Source organism: Esox lucius, chromosome 11, assembly GCF_011004845.1.
Source record: "Esox lucius isolate fEsoLuc1 chromosome 11, fEsoLuc1.pri, whole genome shotgun sequence".
NCBI classification, from domain to species: domain Eukaryota; kingdom Metazoa; phylum Chordata; class Actinopteri; order Esociformes; family Esocidae; genus Esox; species Esox lucius.
The window spans coordinates 5,321,053-5,340,651 of record NC_047579.1 but is presented as its reverse complement, the minus strand read 5'-3'; the positions used below and the strand labels follow the sequence as shown (position 1 = coordinate 5,340,651).

Sequence of the window (19,599 nt, the reverse complement as noted above, 5' to 3'; positions counted from 1 at the left end):
AAAATGTTTGAACAAAACACTCCGAGGCAATGCTTTACCAAAATAAGCAGATTTAATGGTTCAATACAAAACAAATGGATAAATGATCTGCCATTGCGTTTCTTTATGAAGATACCACTGGCATTGTCACTGTGAGAATCTGTGAAGAGAGATGGGGAAAGAAAGTATGAGAGACAGAGGGGGAGAGACAGAGGGGGAGAGAGAGAGAAAATCAACATCACATGGTTTAGGGTTCCAGCTGTACAGTTATTTTAAGGCAAGTGGCTAAAATTGGTCTTTTCTCAGACCTTCAGAAAGGGAGTCACTTTTGCTTAAGATCCAAAGAGCTTCTGCACATTCCTTCTCTAGGCCATCTGTCTGGCTGTAGCTTGTAGCCCCTAACATTCTCCCTCCCTTCAAGTTTCTCTGATCTGATCACCCTGATCTACAATGTTTTTAGGATCAATTTGATTTCATTTTAATGGACAAAAACATTTGCGTTTCTTTCAAAAAGTAGGACATGTGTGACCCCAAAAGTCTCAAACTTTTGAACAGAAGTGCATATTTTGGAGTGCCTTGCAAAACTCTTGTCTTAACAGAATACAAGTTTGTATATATGGAACAGGGGCAGTGATGCTGGCAGCATGAGTAGGCATACCAGATTAGCATTTGTGGCCAGCCATAACAACATGGTAATTGAAGTCAGGTGCTGTACAGAGTTGTGGGGGGATCCTTTTCATTTCCATCCATGTTTTTGGGTTAGAAATAAGTATTAAATATCTTTTAAGGGGTAAGCACAGCTAAATCAGCACTTTTACCTGCATTTAATCGACAGGTGTCATTAGTATAAATGCATTCGAAAAATGTATAAGATAGCTATGTCTCTAGAACCTTATCTAAAAATCCAATCATGTGACTTTGTGCCTGAATCACTGTCTAGATTTGCTTGGAATACCAAAATGAAAGTAGCGTTACATGGAACAAGGTCAGCAGTGCAGGCAGCATGGGTAGGCATAGCAGATTGGCATTTGTGGTCAGCCATAACGACATGGTAATTGAAGCCAGGTGATGTACAAAGAGACCTGATATTTAACCTTTTGCATTGGCACTATAATATCCCAGAATATTTTGTTAGATCTTTTCTAATCCAAATGTATCATTTTTTTAAAGGCTAAATGATCATTAGAAACCCCTTTTCCAATTATGTTACCACTGCTGAAAACTGCTTTTTTTATTGTTGCATCTCAGGTAGACCCAACTAAAGATTAATGACATTTGTTGCCAATAAATCTTAATTATCAAAGTTATTGATATACATTAATTAATTGTTGCAGCCCTAGTCGAAACATGGTGGTTTTATCCTTTTTTATGGAAATGTGTAAATGTTGGTCAATCAATCAAATGTATTTATAAAGCCCTTTTTACATCAGCAGTTGTCACAAAGTGCTTTTACAAAAACACCCAGCCTTAAACCCCAAGGAGCAAACAAAAGTAGTGTTGTTTGTTTCAGTGGATAGGAAAAACTCCCTAAGGCAGCCGAAATTTAGGAAGAAACCTAGAGAGGACCCAGGCTCAGAGGGGTGACCAGTCCTCATCTGGCTGTGCCGGGTGAAATATTGAGAGTCCAATTGGAATAATTAATAAATGCATGTGGGCTAAATCCAGAGTCTATTTAAACTTAGACCAGGTCAGAAGCATGACCAGATGGACAAGGACAGGGACAACACGGGGAGGGAGGAGGTGTCAGCACAGTGGCAGCTGAAATCGTCAGGCATCGTCTTGATCTGCAACACAACCAGGAGGATATTGGACAGGGACAGCAACGGCCCCCCCAAACCAGGTACTCCGCTGGCGTAGACCATGACCTCATGTCCCCCTAAAGTTTAAAATGGGAGGAGACTGGAAAAATGATTTATAAGGAGAAGGAGAACTTAGTGGAGAAGGGGAACTGACCCTACTCCCCCATAGCCAATCTAGCTAGCTATATCTACGAACGATTAGAAAACGTATTATTTATAAAGTTATCCCCCATGCCTATTCTGTTTGGCTAATGTATTTCGAGGAGAGATTCTGGGTTTAGCTAACACCACCAGATATGTCAAAGTTGTTGCGTTGCATCGGAAGTCATTCATTGTCATTGAATCAATCCATTCAATTAGTCTGAATCTCAAATCGCATACTTGCATACTATATAGTATGTCAGATTAGTATGCGAGATGATTAGTATGTCTCAACCCATATACGCGGAAAAATGTAAAAAGTTCCCGGATGGTCTACTATTTCTCGTGGATTTTCGAAGTATGCTTTTTGGGGTAATATAAACCACAACCCCTTGCGCTGAGTAAAAGGAGGGGTTTCCATGATTCTCTCGTCTTTTCACCAGACGAAAAATCTGGTATCCTCACATATTATTGATATGCTAGTTATTGGGTCAATGTCATTCACGAATGAAAGAAAAACAAACGTTGTGCCATGAAATGAAAAGTTTTGTCAGTGTAAATCTCGTCTTCAATCTCGCTGGCAATTGCCCAATTCTTATGACTATTCCTATTAGGGCAGCACGATATATTGTTTCAGCATCGACATTGCGATGCACGCATCCGTAATAGTCACATCGCAGAACATGCAATTTAGGTAAACACATCAGTCTACAATATATATTTCTTTAAAATAGAAAACCAGCATTATATATGTCTGATATAAGGTAACTTACTCTGATTTATGGGTTATTGGATACACAGTTTATTGTTATTATTTTAAACACGGTTCGTTGCTGCACTTAGTTGACAAGCAGGCTCTGCTTGCGCCTGACGAAATGAGTGAGGAACAGGCAAAAGACAGAAATTGAGAATTTGGTTGCAAAAAGAAATGCATCGTCAATTATATGGAAATATTTCGTCTACATACAGGATGATGTTGACCAAAAACAGGTACTTTGTCGAAAGTGCCTTGTAATTGTTGCCACAACACAACCAATTTGTTCGATCATTCAATGCGGCACCACAAATCTTCGTATGACAAGTGCAAAGCATCTCAATGCCATCCAAAGCAAACATCTATTTTGGATGCATTTGGCTGTATTACACCATATGAGAAAGGTTCCAAACGGCAGAGAGAAATCACAGATTCAATAACCTTTCACGTCGCCAAAGACATGGTACCAATTAACACGGTTACCAAAGAGGGTTTTAAAAACATCATCCGGTCGCTTGACAAGCGGTAATGCCATCACGCAACTATTTTTCTCAAGTTTCCATCCCAGAGCTGTACGAGAAATGCAAGGCACAAGTTAAAAAAGAGCTGTCACAAGTGGAATATTATACAGGAACAACAGACTTGTAGTCCAGCCGGACAACGGAGCCCTACATAAGTCTGACTGTACACTTTATTAATGAGGACTTCCACCTGAAAAGTCGCTGTTTGCAAACTTCATTTTCCCAGAGCATCATACAAGTGAGAACATCGCAACAGGGATGAAAGAAGCTTTAGCTGATTGGGGCCTAGATGAGAGTCGTCTAGTCTGTATAACAACAGACAATGCTGCAAACATGGTGAAGGCTGCACCTGAACAAATGGACCAGATTGCAGTGCTTTGGCCACATACTGCATCTTGCAGTTGGTAAGTTATGCCCAATTGCGCATTCTATTCTACTACTGTTGCTATTGCTATACTATTACAGTTACATAATATTACCTAGCAACCTGTTCTGATTTTTTAATTTTTTTATGAGTTTCATAAATGTTAATTGTAGAGGATGGGGCTGGGGAAGAATGAAGGATACATACTGTCAGGTTGAAAGATATACATACTGTCTGAAGACATCCTGTATTTTTTCATATTGCAATACATATCACAGAAAAACAAAATAACGCAATGTCAGTTATTTCCATGTTGTGCAACACTAATTCCTTTAAGATACTAGTAGGCCTACTAGCTAATAAGCTATTAAAATGGCTAGAGGCAAAAGCCATACAGTTCACAGATGCTATCTGTGATAGAAGTAACCTTCATAAGAAACGTTAATCCGTTTAACAAAATGCTTAATGGTGTCTAGCTAAATATTCAAATTTGGTGCGATGTTAATGAGTCACAAAATAATTTAATGTGGAGAACATTTTATGACAAGGTAGTATATCCCAATCGGCCCCAATACTGTCATACTAGCTAACTATTTACTAAACAGTATGTACTTTACCATCATCCACGAAGTACGTACTTGTAGTACGCAATTTGAGATTCAGGGCTTACTCCAATGTGATGCTGCATTGTGGTGCATTTAGCGTAACACATGCATTCAGTATTTTCAACTTGTGCATGGTTTTACTGTTGTGGTGGTATGACAGGAGTTCAAGTACCCAATGAAAGGAGTATGTGGCTCTGAGTGGCACACAGCATGACCATAGCCAATCAGACAAAGAAATGGCGGGTTTATCAAATGTATTATTATTTACAATATCAAACCTACATTAGTCAAGCTAAATTTGATAATCTGTGGCTACAGTACCTAAGCAACTCAAAAACAAATGAAGTAGATAGCTAACAACAACAGTCAGCTAGCTTTGTATCAAACTACTCTACAATGCAAACCATTCTGCTCAGCACATATTTTGCACAATAATAGCATTGCACACAACTGCGCAGATAACCCAACCGGAGTAGCAATCCTGCTCCAAGCATCATTTTTGATGTCCCGGTGGCAATACACCCTTTGGTCGTATAGAGCAGGTTCTCTAGAGACGGCAGAAATGGTCTCCCTGCTTCCAACCCTATTGTGGAAGCACAAGTCTGTGAAGTACGAAACTATGTACAGGGCATCCAACACGTTGTAGTCTGTGTGTGTGTATTAGTGAGCATGTAGTCCGTGTGTGGTTGTGTACCTGTGTGTTGGTATTGTACAGCGCTACGCTGCCTTCCTGGTCAATGAAGACTGGAATGAAACAGTCCAGATGGAAGAGAGAAGGCCGGGCATTCAGTACCAAACGGTCTTCCCCCAGGTCCAGAACGAGGGAGCGAGAGGAGGCCTGGAAAACGCACAAGAAAACAGGGTAATAAACACATTTACGAATGGCATCCTCTCTCACCACTGGGACACCCTCTCCAATGTCATTACAGGGCTGTGTCCCTGGCTTATTAATGTTTTTTTTTGCCATACTCTTTAGTCTATGAGCCATAAACTAAAACACAAAACACTAGTCTCAACATCAACATTGAATAGACGACTCCGGCATGCTGGCCTTCAAGGCAGAATTGCAAAGAAAAATACATAAACTAGACTGGCTGGGAAAAGAACACAGAACATGGACGCAAAAATCGAAACTACAAAGAACCAGATGCACACCAAAGGAAAACTATATACAGGAGGAGTGCTTGGTGCCAACGGTCAAGCACGGCGGAGGCAATGTGGTTGTTTGGGGCTGCTTTGATGTTGGTAAAGCTGAAGATTTGTGCAGGGTAAAAGGGGTCTTAAAGGAGGAAGGCTTTTACTCCATTTTGCAACACCAAGGAGTAATAGCCTTGGAGCCAATTTCCTCTTACAACAGGACAATGACACAAGACACAGCTCCAAACTATACAATAACTATTTAGGGAAGAAGCAGTCAGCTGGTATTCTGTCTATAATGGAGTGGCGTCAGAAGCGTCTCATCTGGGCTTAAGACAAAAAGGACTGAACTGCTGCTGAGTGGTCCAAAGTAATGTTCTCTGATGAAAGTCAATTTTGCATTTCCTTTGGAAATCAAGGTCCCAGAGTCTGGAAGAAGAGAGGAGAGGCACATAATCCATGTTGCTTGAAGTCCAGTGTAAGGTTTCCACAGTCAGTGATGGTTTGGAGTGCCATGTCATCTGCTGGTGTTGGTCCACTGTGTTTTCTGAGGTCCAAGGTCAACGCAGCAGTCTACCAGGAAGTTTTAGAGCACTTCATGCTTTCTGCTGCTGACCAATTTTATGGAGATGCAGATTTCATTTTCCAACAGGACTTGGCACCTGCACACAATGCCAAAGCTAACCGTACCTGGTTTAAAGACCATGGTATCCCTGTTCTTAATTGGCCAGCAAACTCACCTGACCTTAACCTATAGAAAATCTATGGGTATTGTGAAGAGGTCGATGCGATATGCCAGACCCAACAATGCAGAAGAGCTGAAGGCCACTATCAGAGCAACCTGGGCTCTCATAACACCTGAGCAGTGCCACAGACTGATTGACTCCATGCCAGGCCGCATTGCTGCAGTACTTCAGGCAAATGAGCCCCAACTAAGTATTGAGTGCTGTACATACTCATACTTTTCTCAGTTGGCCAACATTTCTAAGAATCCTTTTTTTGAATTAGTCTTAGGTAATATTCAAATTTTCGAAGATACTGAATTTGGGATTTTCATTAATTGTCAGTAATAATCATCACAATTAAAATAAATAAACATTTGAAATACAAACCCGATTCCAAAAGAAGTTGGGACACTGTACAATTGTGAATAAAAACAGAATGCAATGACGTGGAAGTTTCAAATTTCAATATTTAATTCAGAATACAACATAGATGACATATCAAATGTTTAAACTGAGAAAATGTATTACTTCAAGGGAAAAATAAGTTGATTTGAAATTTCATGGCATCAACACATCAAAAAAGTTGGGACAAGGCCATGTTTACCACTGTGTGGCATCCCCTCTTCTTTTTATAACAGACTGCAAACGTCTGGGGACTGAGGAGACAAATTGCTCAAGTTTATGAATAGGAATGTTTTCTGATACAGGCTTCTAGTTGCTTAACTGTCTTAGGTCTTTGTCGCACCTTCCTCTTTATGATGCGCCAAATGTTTTCTATGGGTGAAAGATCAGGACTGCAGGCTGGCCATTCCAGTACCCGGATCCTTCTTCTATGCAGCCATGACATTGTAATTGATGCAGTATGTGGTCTGGCATTTTCATGTTGGAAAATGCAAGGTCTTACCTGAAAGAGACGACGTCTGGATTCACTTGTTAACTTTTTTTTCCTTGAGATGTTTGCTGCGCTGCCAAAAGTAATGTTATAATAGTCACAGCTTTTTGTTTTATTTACATTTGCATTTACATTACTAACTTTTACTGTTTTGTTACGGCAGATAACGCTTGTTTGCACAGTTAACTGTTAAATTAATGTTCTACTTTTTTTATGTTAATAAACTATATTCTAAAGTTTAACTAATGAACCCTCTGGTTTCTTCAGGCTTCAGTCATTATCAGGATACTCTTCAAACTGGCTGCATTATCAAATTATATAGTGTGATAAATATCAATATCGATCAATATGGAAAATTTATCGTGATCATATTTTTTGCCATATCGCCCAGCCCTACTATAACATAGCTAATATATGCTGTAGCCAGCTAGGTTTTTTCTATCCTGACCCACAAGAACCTTTCCCTGCCAAAGCTATTTCATTTCATGGCACAAAAACATTTGTTTTTCTTTCATTCGTGAATGACAATGATACAGTAACTGATACAATAAGGCGATGATAACAGATTTTCTCGTCAAATGAAAAGACGAGAGAATCATGGAAACTCCAACTCTTTTACTGCCCAAGGGGTTTTGATAAAGCCTATTACCCCCAAAGGCATGCTGTTACGCATGCAGGTAACCTGTACCTGCTTAGTAGTCAGCTAAGCGGTTCTTGAGGTAGGCAAGTTCAGTTTATGGGTGTTTGGACTATTTTATTTTATTTCTTGGGTCGAGCTCAGTCCATTTTCCCTAACCCCTTAATAAATAACCGTTTATATTGGATGGTAGCTTTGGTTGTCTGTGTCGTTTGTTCTCACAGTTCATTTGTACTACAGTACTTCGCATGAGTTTTACGTTACGGGTCTCTTTTAGACAGTTTTATTTTAGACTTACTATAATGTAGATACTGAAGGTTACAGGCAGTGAAGTTTGTGTCTATCCGGAACAAATCTAAATGCATACTTTGTTTTGACTGTGAGGAGATTCGATCGTAAGTAAGGGATGCCGTCAAGCTGAAGAAGGAGTCCTATCAGGCCTGGTTGGCTTGTGGGACTCCTGACGCAGCTGACGGGTACCGACAGGCCAAGCGGGCTGCAGCCCGGGTGGTTGTGGAGGCAAAAACTCGGGCCTGGGAGGAGTTCGGTGAGGCCATGGAGAAGGACTATCGGCTGGCCTCGAAGAGATTCTGGCAAACCATCCGGCGCCTCAGGAGAGGGAAACAGTGGCCTACCAACGCTGTTTACAGTAGAGGTGGGCAGCTGTTGACCTCAACTGAGGATGTCGTTGGGCGGTGGAAGGAATACTTCGAGGATCTCCTCAATCCCGCTGTCACTTCTTCCATTGAGGAAGCAGAGGATGAGGGCTCAGAGGTGGACTCGTCCATCACCCGGGCTGAAGTCACTGAGGTGGTCAAGAAACTCCTCGGTGGCAAGGCACCGGGGGTGGATGAGATCCGCCCTGAGTACCTCAAGTCTCTGGATGTTGTGGGGCTGTCTTGGTTGACACGCCTGTGCAACATCGCGTGGCGGTCGGGGACAGTGCCTCTGGGATGGCAGACCGGGGTGGTGGTCCCTCTTTTTAAGAAGGGGGACCGGAGGGTGTGTTCCAACTATAGGGGGATCACACTTCTCAGCCTCCCCGGGAAAGTCTATGCCAGGGTACTGGAGAGGAGAATACGGCCGATAGTAGAACCTCGGATTCAGGAGGAACAGTGTGGTTTTCGTCCGGGCCGTGGAACACTGGACCAGCTCTATACCCTCTACGGGGTGTTGGAGGGTTCATGGGAGTTTGCCCAACCAATCCACATGTGTTTTGTGGATTTGGAGAAGGCATTCGACTGTGTCCCTCGCGGCATCTTGTGGAGGGTGCTTGGGGAATATGGGGTCCTGGGTCCTTTGCTAAGGGCTGTCAGGTCCCTGTACAACCGAAGCAGGAGCTTGGTCCGCATTGCCGGCAGTAAGTCAGACTTGTTCCCAGTGCATGTTGGACTCCGGCAGGGCTGCCCTTTGTCACCGGTTCTGTTCGTAATTTTTATGGACAGAATTTCTAGGCGCAGCCAGGGGCCGGAGGGTGTCAGGTTTGGGGACCACACAATTTCGTCTCTGCTTTTTGCAGATGATGTTGTCGTGTTGGCCCCTTCTAACCAGGACCTTCAGCATGCGCTGGGACGGTTTGCAGCCGAGTGTGAAGCGGTGGGGATGAAAATCAGTACCTCCAAATCCGAGGCCATGGTCCTCAGTCGGAAAAGGGTGGCTTGCCCGCTTCAGGTTGGTGGAGAGTGCCTGCCTCAAGTGGAGGAGTTTAAATATCTAGGGGTCTTGTTCACGAGTGAGGGAAGGATGGAACGGGAGATTGACAGACGGATCGGTGCAGCTTCTGCAGTAATGCAGTCGATGTATCGGTCTGTCGTGGTGAAGAAAGAGCTGAGCCGCAAGGCGAAGCTCTCGATTTACCAGTCAATCTACGTTCCTACTCTCACCTATGGTCATGAGCTTTGGGTCATGACCGAAAGGACAAGATCCCGGATACAGGCGGCCGAAATGAGCTTTCTCCGCAGGGTGGCCGGGCGATCCCTTAGAGATAGGGTGAGAAGCTCGGTCACCCGGGAGGAGCTCAGAGTAGAGCCCCTGCTCCTCCACATCGAGAGGGGTCAGCTGAGGTGGCTTGGGCATCTTTTTCGGATGCCTCCGGAACGCCTTCCTGGGAAGGTGTTCCGGTCCCGTCCCACCGGGAGGAGACCCCGGGGAAGACCTAGGACTCGCTGGAGGGACTATGTCTCCCGGCTGGCCTGGGAACGCCTCGGTGTCCCCCCGGAAGAGCTAGAGGAAGTGTCTGGGGAGAGGGAAGTCTGGGCATCCCTGCTTAGACTGCTGCCCCCGCTACCCGGCCCCGGATAAGCGGAAGAAGATGATGATGATGATGAGATTTGATCGTGGAACCTGTAGCTTGCAGGTCCGCTTCTTTAACCACTACACTATTTAACAAGGTAGGTCAGTGGTTCCCAACCAGGAGTACTAGGACCATGGATGTAGCACAAAATTCTGGGCCCTGTACATAGGCGGTCTCTGAGGGCCCCTCCCCACTTTATTCAAGATTCAAACATTTTTGAGGGCCCCTCTACACATTAGGGCCCTATATACTTAGTACCCCTTTTCCCCCCTGTCCAACGCCCCTGACTAGGACACAGGGGGTACTTGAAAACACCATAGACTTACTAGTGAAATTAACATGAGGGGGTACTTCAGGGGTACTGAAAGCAGTGCAAAAACATTTTGGGGGTACAGTAACTGAAAAAGGTTGGGAGACACGGAGGTAGGTTAATCAGTCACATTCAGTAAGAGACATTCGCTCTTCAGGGCCGGCCCCACTTACAAGGTCTGGCAAAAACTACATTCAGCATCACAGTGAATGTCCAACCTAGTTGTTAGCTAACCCCTTCCAAGTTAAGTGGCTGAGGACATTTTAGAAAGTCTCTTGTCGACAGTAGTTTATTTTTTTATTTGTCGAGTCCATACCCAACGTCTTTTGATCAGACGATCTGTTTATAAGCAAAAGGGCTATCTCCCTGTTTTGATTCAAGCAATAATCCAGGTTGCTATACTTTGCCGATCAAGCAGGCATTTATCTGATGAACATATTTTTGCCAACTATGTTTCTAAGTTTCATAATGTGATTGTACATCCAAAATGCGCTGTTTAGGCCTGTTGTACATCAGACTAAAGATGATGCTTTTGACTCATCTATAGAGTGATGAGCAACATGCAAAAAGTGTCAAATTTCTACTCATTCAATCATGGGAATCTGAACTGAGCAAATCTGCTAAACCTCTTGAATGTAAACCTACCGTCTGGTCCATTATTTGGTGCAAAAATGTGGACTCAGACTTTATCGCGAAGCTAAACTTTTCTATTCAATTGATGTCAACAAAGCTAATCTGACATTGGTAGACAAATGTATAGGACTTCATTTATTTAACCATTAAGTAGCTTTTACAAGAGTCAATACACCGGTATATCTAACTAAATCGAATGTCAATGGTAGAATTAAGTGTTACAGTCCGGATTAAAATATGGCAACAAATGAAATACCAAGTCTCCTCTCCCAGGTCCCTTGTATCCTTTCTTTGCAAACAAAACATGATTGTGGTATTTTCCACAGTGAAAAATGAAATAAAAGAAAAACTTGTCTACCAACAATATTCACAATAATGGGCAAGCTAGAGAAACTCACAACTCACATAGCTTGTGGAGGTTAAAATTCACTCCCACCCCAATGAAATCATTGCTGAAGCGCACAAACAGGATAATGGCTGAAGGTTGTCCGGTTCGGTCAGTGTACAGTTAAATTTCTTTACAAAAACATCAAGGCTACCACGACAGATTACTGTTTTGGAGTAGTTTTCCGCTTGCAATGCAACTTTGTTGTAGTAGGATGATCAGTTTCCATTCATGAATTTGGATGATGCTAAGAATACTAATTACAGCCGGGGACAGAGCTGAATAATGGATGATTGGAAAAACTGTCCATTCCGCACTAACTTTTGGTAAGTTAATTTTTGGATATGATTTTTAGATTAACTATCCCTTTACAAAAATCGACTAGAACTCACAGCCATGTTTAATAGTGAAAGTAAGAGCATTTCCACACGCACAATGCAACGATGACTCACAGGATTAGGACTAAACAGCTGTGTGGCCACAAGAAAACCACAATTAGTGAGACTCATTTCTGAAACAAACGGCTTCAATTTGCTAGGGAGCATAAAGATTGGAGTCTGGAGCAATGGAAAAGGGTCACATGCTCTCAAGTCTCAAGGGTCACAGATTTATCTTATTCCAGAGTGATGAGTGCATCAGGGTAAGGGAAGCGCATGAACCAATGCACCCAGCAAAATACCCACTGTACATAACAAGTCAGTGTTTTGATCTGGGGTTGCTTCAATTGGTCAGGTCTAGGCTCAGCAACGTTATGTGTCACTAAAATGAAGTCAGCGGAGTAAATTTTTTACACTTCTACATTTGTCATTTAGCAGACTCTTATCCAGAGCGCCTCACAATAAGTGAATTCCTCTTAAGGTGACTTGGAAAACCAACATCTGACAATCATGAGTACATTTTCCTTCATCCAAGCCATTAGTTGATAAAGTCAGTGACAGAGAAATCAAAGTGGTTTCTCTGGTTATTTAAGAAATCCATTAAAAAGGGTTCCTTTGAAGAAGCTACAGCGGTTCAACCACAACTTAAACAGCAGAGTATAAGAAACCAATTTAATATGCTGATGTAGCAGACCTAGGTCTTTAAGAATAGGTTGATAATGAAGCTTATGTCTCACCACTCCAGGCAGCTGAATTTCTGCTATGAGAAACTCTGGATCACCTGCAGGGGGCTCAACCAACAAACAGAACTCTGGTCTGGAGACAGCCAGAGAGCAAGAGCAGGGAAGGTCGGGGATTGGGGGAGAGAAAGAGAGAGAAAGAGAGAGAGAGAGAAAAAGGGGGGTGGGTGGAGAGACACAGAAAATGAATATATTCCTGTTTGTGATGTGTAAATCCCATGGAGAAATCATACTGAGAAATGGTTACCTTTTGGCAGGTGCTGTGTGAGTATCCCTGTGGAGAGAAAGTAACAGGGAGCTATAAATACCACATACAGCAAACGTGCACGTTAACTCTACACTTCACTGTGGGGAAGCACTGACAGCAAACGTGCACGTTAACTCTACACCTCACTGTGGGAAAGCACTGACAGCAAACGTGCACGTTAACTCTACACCTCACTGTGGTGAAGCACTGACAGCAAACAGTCTAAATATCCAGAAATCAACTAATGAACAGTCGTGCCGAAAATGACAGAAGGCTGTGCGTGTCTAAATGACTACAATCTAAGTGTCTGTGTGTGTGACATACCTGGAGTTGATTTCCTGAATGACAGGTTTGCGATTTGTTCGAATATTTTGCTCGTTCACAGAGCCAAGAAACTTTCTGTTTTTCAGAACCTTCCAGTCTGGCAGCAGAAGAGGAAGAAAACACACGGGAATTTTACTGAAGCAGAATACAAAAGATGTGCATTAATTTTTCCTAGAATAATATATGCCCACTTTGAATATGATGCCAGCAACACTTAAAAAAAAAAAAAAAAAAAAAAAGCTGGGACAGGGGCAAGTTGTCAAAAGAGCATGCTGGAAAATCCCACAAATAATTAAAAACAGACACGATTCTGTAGTGGATATCACTGTATGGGCTCAGTATTACTTCCAAAAACCATTGTCTGTTCTGAGAACAAGCAAACATCTGTGGGGGTGCATTAGTGCACATGGCATGTGTGACTTATGTGAAGGCACCATTAATGCTGAAGAATATATACAGGTTTTGGACCAACATATCCTAACATCCAGACAACATATTTTTCAGGGAAGTCCTTGCTTATTTCAGCAAGACAATGCCAAATCACTTTCTGCACATATTACAACAGCATAGGTCCATGATAAGAGTCTGAGTGCTAAACTGGCCTGCCTGCAGTCCAGATCTGTCACCCAATGAAAACATCTGGTGCATTATGAAACACAAAATACAACAAAGGAGACCCCAAACTGTTGAGCAGCAGAAATCCTATATCAAGAAAGAATGAGAAAACATTTCACTTCCAAAACTACAGCAATTGTTTTCTTCAGTTCCAAAAGCTTACAGTGTTGAAGAGGAGGTGCAACAGAGTAATAAACATATCCCAACTTTTTTGAAAATGAGTTGCTGGCATCAAATTCAAAACGGACATATATTTTTCCAAAAACAATAACATTTCTCTAGTCCACCCTTTGATGTTGTCTGTGGACTATTTGATTAAATATGGGGATTAAAGGATTTGCACAACATTGCATTCTGTTTTGATTAGCATTTTACACAGCATACCAACTATTTTGAAAAAGGGGGTTTAATTTTGGATCATTAATATCTACTGACAAAATCTAAACAAAAACGTTCTTCACCAAAACATATTACAGTGCAGACTTCCTATTTATCCTCATAGATTGTCAGTGTTCTAGCCTAACTACAGTGGGGAGAACAAGTATTTGATACACTGCCGATTTTGCAGGTTTTACCACTTACGAAGCATTTAGAAGTCTGTAATGTTTATCATATGTACACTAACAGTGAGTGACGGGAATCTAAAACAAAAATCCTGAAAATCACATTGCATTTTATTGTAGAAAGTATTTGATACATCAGAAAAGCAGAACTTAATATTTGGTACAGAAAACTTTGTTTGCAATTACAGAGATCATACATTTCCTGTAGTTCTCGACCAGGTTTGCACACACTGCAGCAGGGATTTTGGGGCTGTCGCTGGGCAATATGGACTTTCAGCTCCCTCCAAAGATTTTATATTGGGTTCAGGTTTGGAGACTGGCTAGGCCACTCCAGGACCTTGAGATGCTTCTTACGGAGCCACTCCTTAGTTTCCCTGGCTGTGTGTTTCGGGTCGTTGTCATGCTGGAAGACCCAGCCACAACCCATCTTCAATGCTCTTACTGAAGTAAGGAGGTTGTTGGCCAAGATCTTGCGATACATGGCCCCATCCATCCTCCCCTCAATACGGTGCAGTCGTCCTGTCCCCTTTGCAGAAAAGCATCCCCAAAGAATGATGTTTCCACCTCCATGCTTCACGGTTGGGATTGAGGTTGTACTCATCCTTCTTCTTCCTCCAAACACGGCGAGTGGAGTTTAGACCAAAAAGCTCTATTTCTGTCAGTTCAAACAGCTGCAGTTAATACAGGTAATGAGTGGAGAACAGGAGGCTTCTTAAAGAAAAACTAACAGGTCTGTGAGAGCCGGAATTCTTACTCGTTGGTAAGTGATCAAATACTTAGGTCATGCAATAAAATGCTAATTAATTATTTAAAAATCATACAATGTGATTTTCTGGATTTTTGTTTTAGATTCCGTCTCTCACAGTTGAAGAGTACCTATGATAAAATTGACAGACCTCTAAATGCTTTGTAAGTAGGAAAACCTGCAAATTCGGCAGTGTATGAAATACTTGTTCTCCCCACTGTATATGATCAGTTGTAAATCCCTGAGAAATATTGCGCCATTTAATTAAAATGTGCATGTGTGTGTGTCTTGGGTTTGTTGCGCATTGAATAACGTAGTTTCCCTGCTTAATGACGCTGCGTGACATTGAACATTCCATTGCCAAGTACAGTTTTTTGGTAAACAGACCTGTCTGCCTGGTGGCCATTTCAGATATACTAGAGGTCTCCACACTTTTCAGAAAAGGGGGTACTTAAATTTGTTTTTCTAGCTACTCCTTTTTAGATTTCAATTAGACTGAAGTGTACAACAATTAAAGCTCTTGTCTATCAATTGTCATTTCTGGAATCCTAATTGCTAGAAGACAGAAAATAAAAGTACAGTAACTGCGTAACATTATTTACAAAAGTATAGTAATGTGCACACAAAACAAACTGACATGCAGGCATAAACACATACCCCGACTCAGTTCCAGGTTGTATTTATTTTCCAGTCCTTCCAATGACACAGCAATCAGGAATTGCTGAAATAAAGGATCCTTCTACAAAGAGAAATACATGATTAATATAAAAACCCACACACCAACCCACACAGCCAACTGGGGACTGAAATTAACCCTCACACACCACGCATTTCTGGAAAAAATCTTCACTGATGACCACATCATATGCTGTGCACCCCTGGAAACCTATGGAAGTAGAACAGAACAAACAGGGTAATGTCATCTTCTCTTGGGTTATAGCCAATTCTCCATAAATGTTAATGCTAGAAGGCCATTCTCTTTAACACCGTTTGGAATGAGTTGGAACGGGTAGATGAAAACGATGTAACGTTTATACAAGTTAATGGAGACATAGGAATTGGTCAGCCCTTCTTAGATCCTGTCCAGTGAAATCGTTCATGACATAGAAAAGATCTAGGGTTTCGCCTTATGTCGCATGGAAAGTAACTTGTTGCTATTGGGAATCGAAATACACATTTGCATTTACATACTAGCCAATTGTGTTCCGTAAAATGTTTTGGCTGATCGGTGTATATTCTTCCTCTTAACTCTCACTACGTAATTGTCAGGTGCCATGTCACAAGAATTTCATTGTGCAGGATGATGTTGGACAGAGAAGGCTTGCCATGCAATCACTATTACAATTCATCCCAAAGGTTTTCTACCAGGTTGAAGTCCAGGCTCTGTGCATGGCACTAAAGTTCCTCCACACCAAACTGTAATGAGAATGTATTTATGTTCATAAATATAGATTGACAGAAAATATGTTCCATGACTAAAATGTCTACTAGACTCAACAAATGACCTGGATTACATAAGAGACTCCAGCTGTCTCCACAGAGTTGGGTAGGAATTATTTCAGTTCCTTGGCTCCTTATTTATGGAACAAATTGCAGATCCAGCTTAAGTTAAACATTAGTGCCCCTTGCCCATTTTAAAAACATAATGTGATGTTGTCCGTGATTGTTTCTGTTGAAATGTATGTCATTTTATTTAATGTTTTGAAATGTTCTTTTATAAATATTTTGTTTGTGTGCCTAACTGTACTCAGGACAAAACTTCCAGGTCTCAGTCTATTTTCCCTGTTGAGAATAAAGTTTAAATAAAAAATACGTTTCTGCAGACAGGTCTACCTATTTATCTTTCAGGCCTTTTCTAGCTGACAACCATAACTGCAAAGGATGCTGGGTAATCTGCCAAAGTGGTAACCATGAGACTAGTACTCAGGCCCAATGCTATGCTAAATCCTGTAACATATGTTGCACCAAGCAAGCCTACTCATTTGGCAACAGAGTTGCTTGACACACTCTTGGGGATATGGCTAGCTCCCTTTGTGTGGACAGCTGTGTAACTGAATTGATTGGTAGCAGGGGTTAATGCATGCGATGGGCTGTTTGCTTTGCTTTTTTGGGTTTTCATTGCACCTAGACATGCTTGAAATGGATATAAATGCATGGAAAGCTGATGTCTGCCGCATCTATTTCCAATAATTATAATTTAATTGCTCTAAAACTAAACTATATTTAATGTACAACTAAACATGCTTCTACACACAAAGCTTCTAGTCACAAAGGCATATCCCTGTGCGTGTGTTGGCATTTTATGTATTGGTACAGGCAGGTGTGAACTTCTGGATAAGGAAATAACATTAATTTATTTTAATTGCATAAAGGGTTTAGAATGTTGCAATGATTTGTTGAATTGGGTTACCTTTTATAATTATTTTGATTGGAATGAATGTCAGTTTGTTCAAATACGTAGAAAAAGGTTATTTTCTCTCCTGGTTTGTAACTGGCAATGTTCTGTGCCAAATTGGCCCAAATGAGGGATATCATGGAAAATGTGCCAGTCCCTAAAAGTTGAGTTCTCGTTTTGTTGTAATCAAAATGGAGGAAACACAATCTGCCTGAAACGATCTAACTTTTTTTCTCCAAAAAAAAGTTATACCATACATGTCTGACCAGAAGGTTTCCAATTAAGAGTAATGGTGTGTGTGTTGCTGATGTTGTTTTAGCTTGCGTTGTAGGGCCTTCTCTCGGTGAGGACATTGTGGGATGATAATCGGCCTGAAACAGTGTCCACATTCTTCCCTCCAGTCCTAACCGTTTATTGAGAGAGGGAACCCTCTGCACGCATCTTTTTACACTTTGCGCTTAGACCTCGAAGATGGATGATCAGACAGACACAGAATCCCAAGAATAATCTTCAGTTAAGTCTACATCAATTTTTTCCCCACCATCAGTCATTTTCATTGAGATCTTGTAGCAATTCTAAAGCTGCGTTTGCACATTTGTCACAGCCTTTCCAATGTAAATCACACTGTCTCAGTGTCTACTCAAAGTAAGCCAGGGCTAGACTGAAAAGACCGTAGGACAGGGATGGAAATTAGCACCCGCCACCAGCCAAATGCGGGTGATTTTGTGTTGTGGCGGGTAAACTCGCTTCACCTACCTGCCACCGTGGTGGGTAAATAAAAATAGCATACTGTTTCACCCGGACACTTTAGAGGTGGCGCACATAAAAAAAGTGGCGTTACATCGCAGGCGTTAAGAGGTCCGCGGAGAAAACATCTCAGGAGGAGCCAGTGGACAAAGAGGCGAAAGTCAAAAAGAACAATGGAGAAAAGCAGACAATGGGGAGTCCCGCAATTGGTTAGTTTACAACGAGACAAATCTGATAATGTACTGCTCTGTATGTCGTCAACACTCTTCAGAAGATGCCAAAACTAATAGTTTCAATGAGACTTGAGATTAAATAAACTGCTTAAGTATTGTAGATCTTGTAGTATTAATTTTCACATGCAGTTACATATTGTTGGTTAAAAACAAGAAAGTGGCTGGTAAAAACATTGAGTGGCTGGTAGATTTTGAAATCCACCAGCCACAGTGGCCGGTGGACAAAAAATGTAATTTCCATCCCTGCCGTAGGATTATAGGAGACAGTGACTTTAATAAAAAGTCATACAATAGAATGGCGGCCCTTACTGAGCATGTGCAATTTGACATTACATAAGTATGCACTGCTTGGTTCCCATTGCTCAGTCAACCATTTCTTCCCAATCAAGGACATGCATCACAACTCAACCTGTCACACATTACAAAATATGAAATACAACTATGAGGGTGATACTAGTCGGGGAGAAGGCATTTCATATCAACAGAATAGTCTAATTAGTGAAAAAGAGAGGCCTACATGTTTGGCCTTGATCACTTGAGTGATGTTAATGCATGTGTGTGATCAGTACTTTAGCCTAAATATAGCTATAAAATAAACCAAATAAGAACAAAATGTAAAATCCTTGTTATTCATAGAGTAAAAAAATGGTAGTGTGGATAATGGTCAATAGTTCTGGTGGTGCCTATAGTAGCCTAAGGCATTTGTATAATCAACCCAATACAGACATTAATGTAACTGGAAGAGAAGCAGAAGCCCAGTTATTGATAGAAGTAGGGGCAGCAGGGGAAAATAATGAACACAAATGACCTGCCATCCTAAAGGTAGTTCCAACACCAGTTCGGTTTAGAATAGTATATAAATGTGTTATATATATTTATTTAGGAAAGTTCTTTAGAAAATTGGAAGGGCAGGGAAGATTTGGCCCTTAAACTTGATGGTTATTTTTAACAAAAGTGGAGCTCTTTGGAGCAGCTCCGAACACATTCCAAAAACATCTGGACCCAGAATGTCATTGAGAATCTGAAAATGTCGTTCTGAGTTAACCAAGACTTTTGTGACTAACGATCTTGTGTGTCAAGGGTTATTTTATCTTGTTTGTACACAAGAAGGCGCTATATACTGGGATCAGGTGTAACTGGTCACAGGTGGGAAAAAGCTATACAATTTTATTGTAACACAGAACTACATGCTACTAGATTTAACATCTGCACCTTATATTTGCATCCAAAATGTATGGAAATTTCACCCAAGAGTTATGCAATAATGGTTAGACTAAATAAACATTTCAAATACAAACATTCCTGTATCAATGGTGTAAAGTTAAGAGTCTATTAGCATTTAACCCTATACTCTCACCTGTTCTACCCATTATATCTTTGACTAATAACGAACATCTCTTGTGAACAAATTAAAATAATGCCATGCTGACAACATTCC

At 41.4% G+C, this 19,599-nt stretch overlaps 1 protein-coding gene across 4 annotated transcripts in view; it reads right to left on the bottom strand.

Moving 5' to 3' along the window:
- Window positions 1-33: 33 nt before the first annotated feature.
- pih1d1 (PIH1 domain containing 1) overlaps window positions 34-19,599 on the bottom strand; it is a 28,632-nt gene continuing 9,066 nt past the window's right edge. For 3 of the 4 annotated variants that reach the window (XM_020050516.3, XM_020050517.2, XM_010868885.3), the window contains 7 exons: window positions 15,611-15,672; window positions 15,444-15,525; window positions 12,864-12,960; window positions 12,540-12,566; window positions 12,290-12,368; window positions 4,858-5,001; window positions 34-139 (listed from right to left, as the gene is read on the bottom strand). In XM_020050516.3, coding sequence (XP_019906075.2) covers window positions 104-139; window positions 4,858-5,001; window positions 12,290-12,368; window positions 12,540-12,566; window positions 12,864-12,960; window positions 15,444-15,525; window positions 15,611-15,672 — 527 coding nt within the window. In that variant the 3' untranslated portion in view covers window positions 34-103. 4 annotated transcript variants of the gene reach the window in all.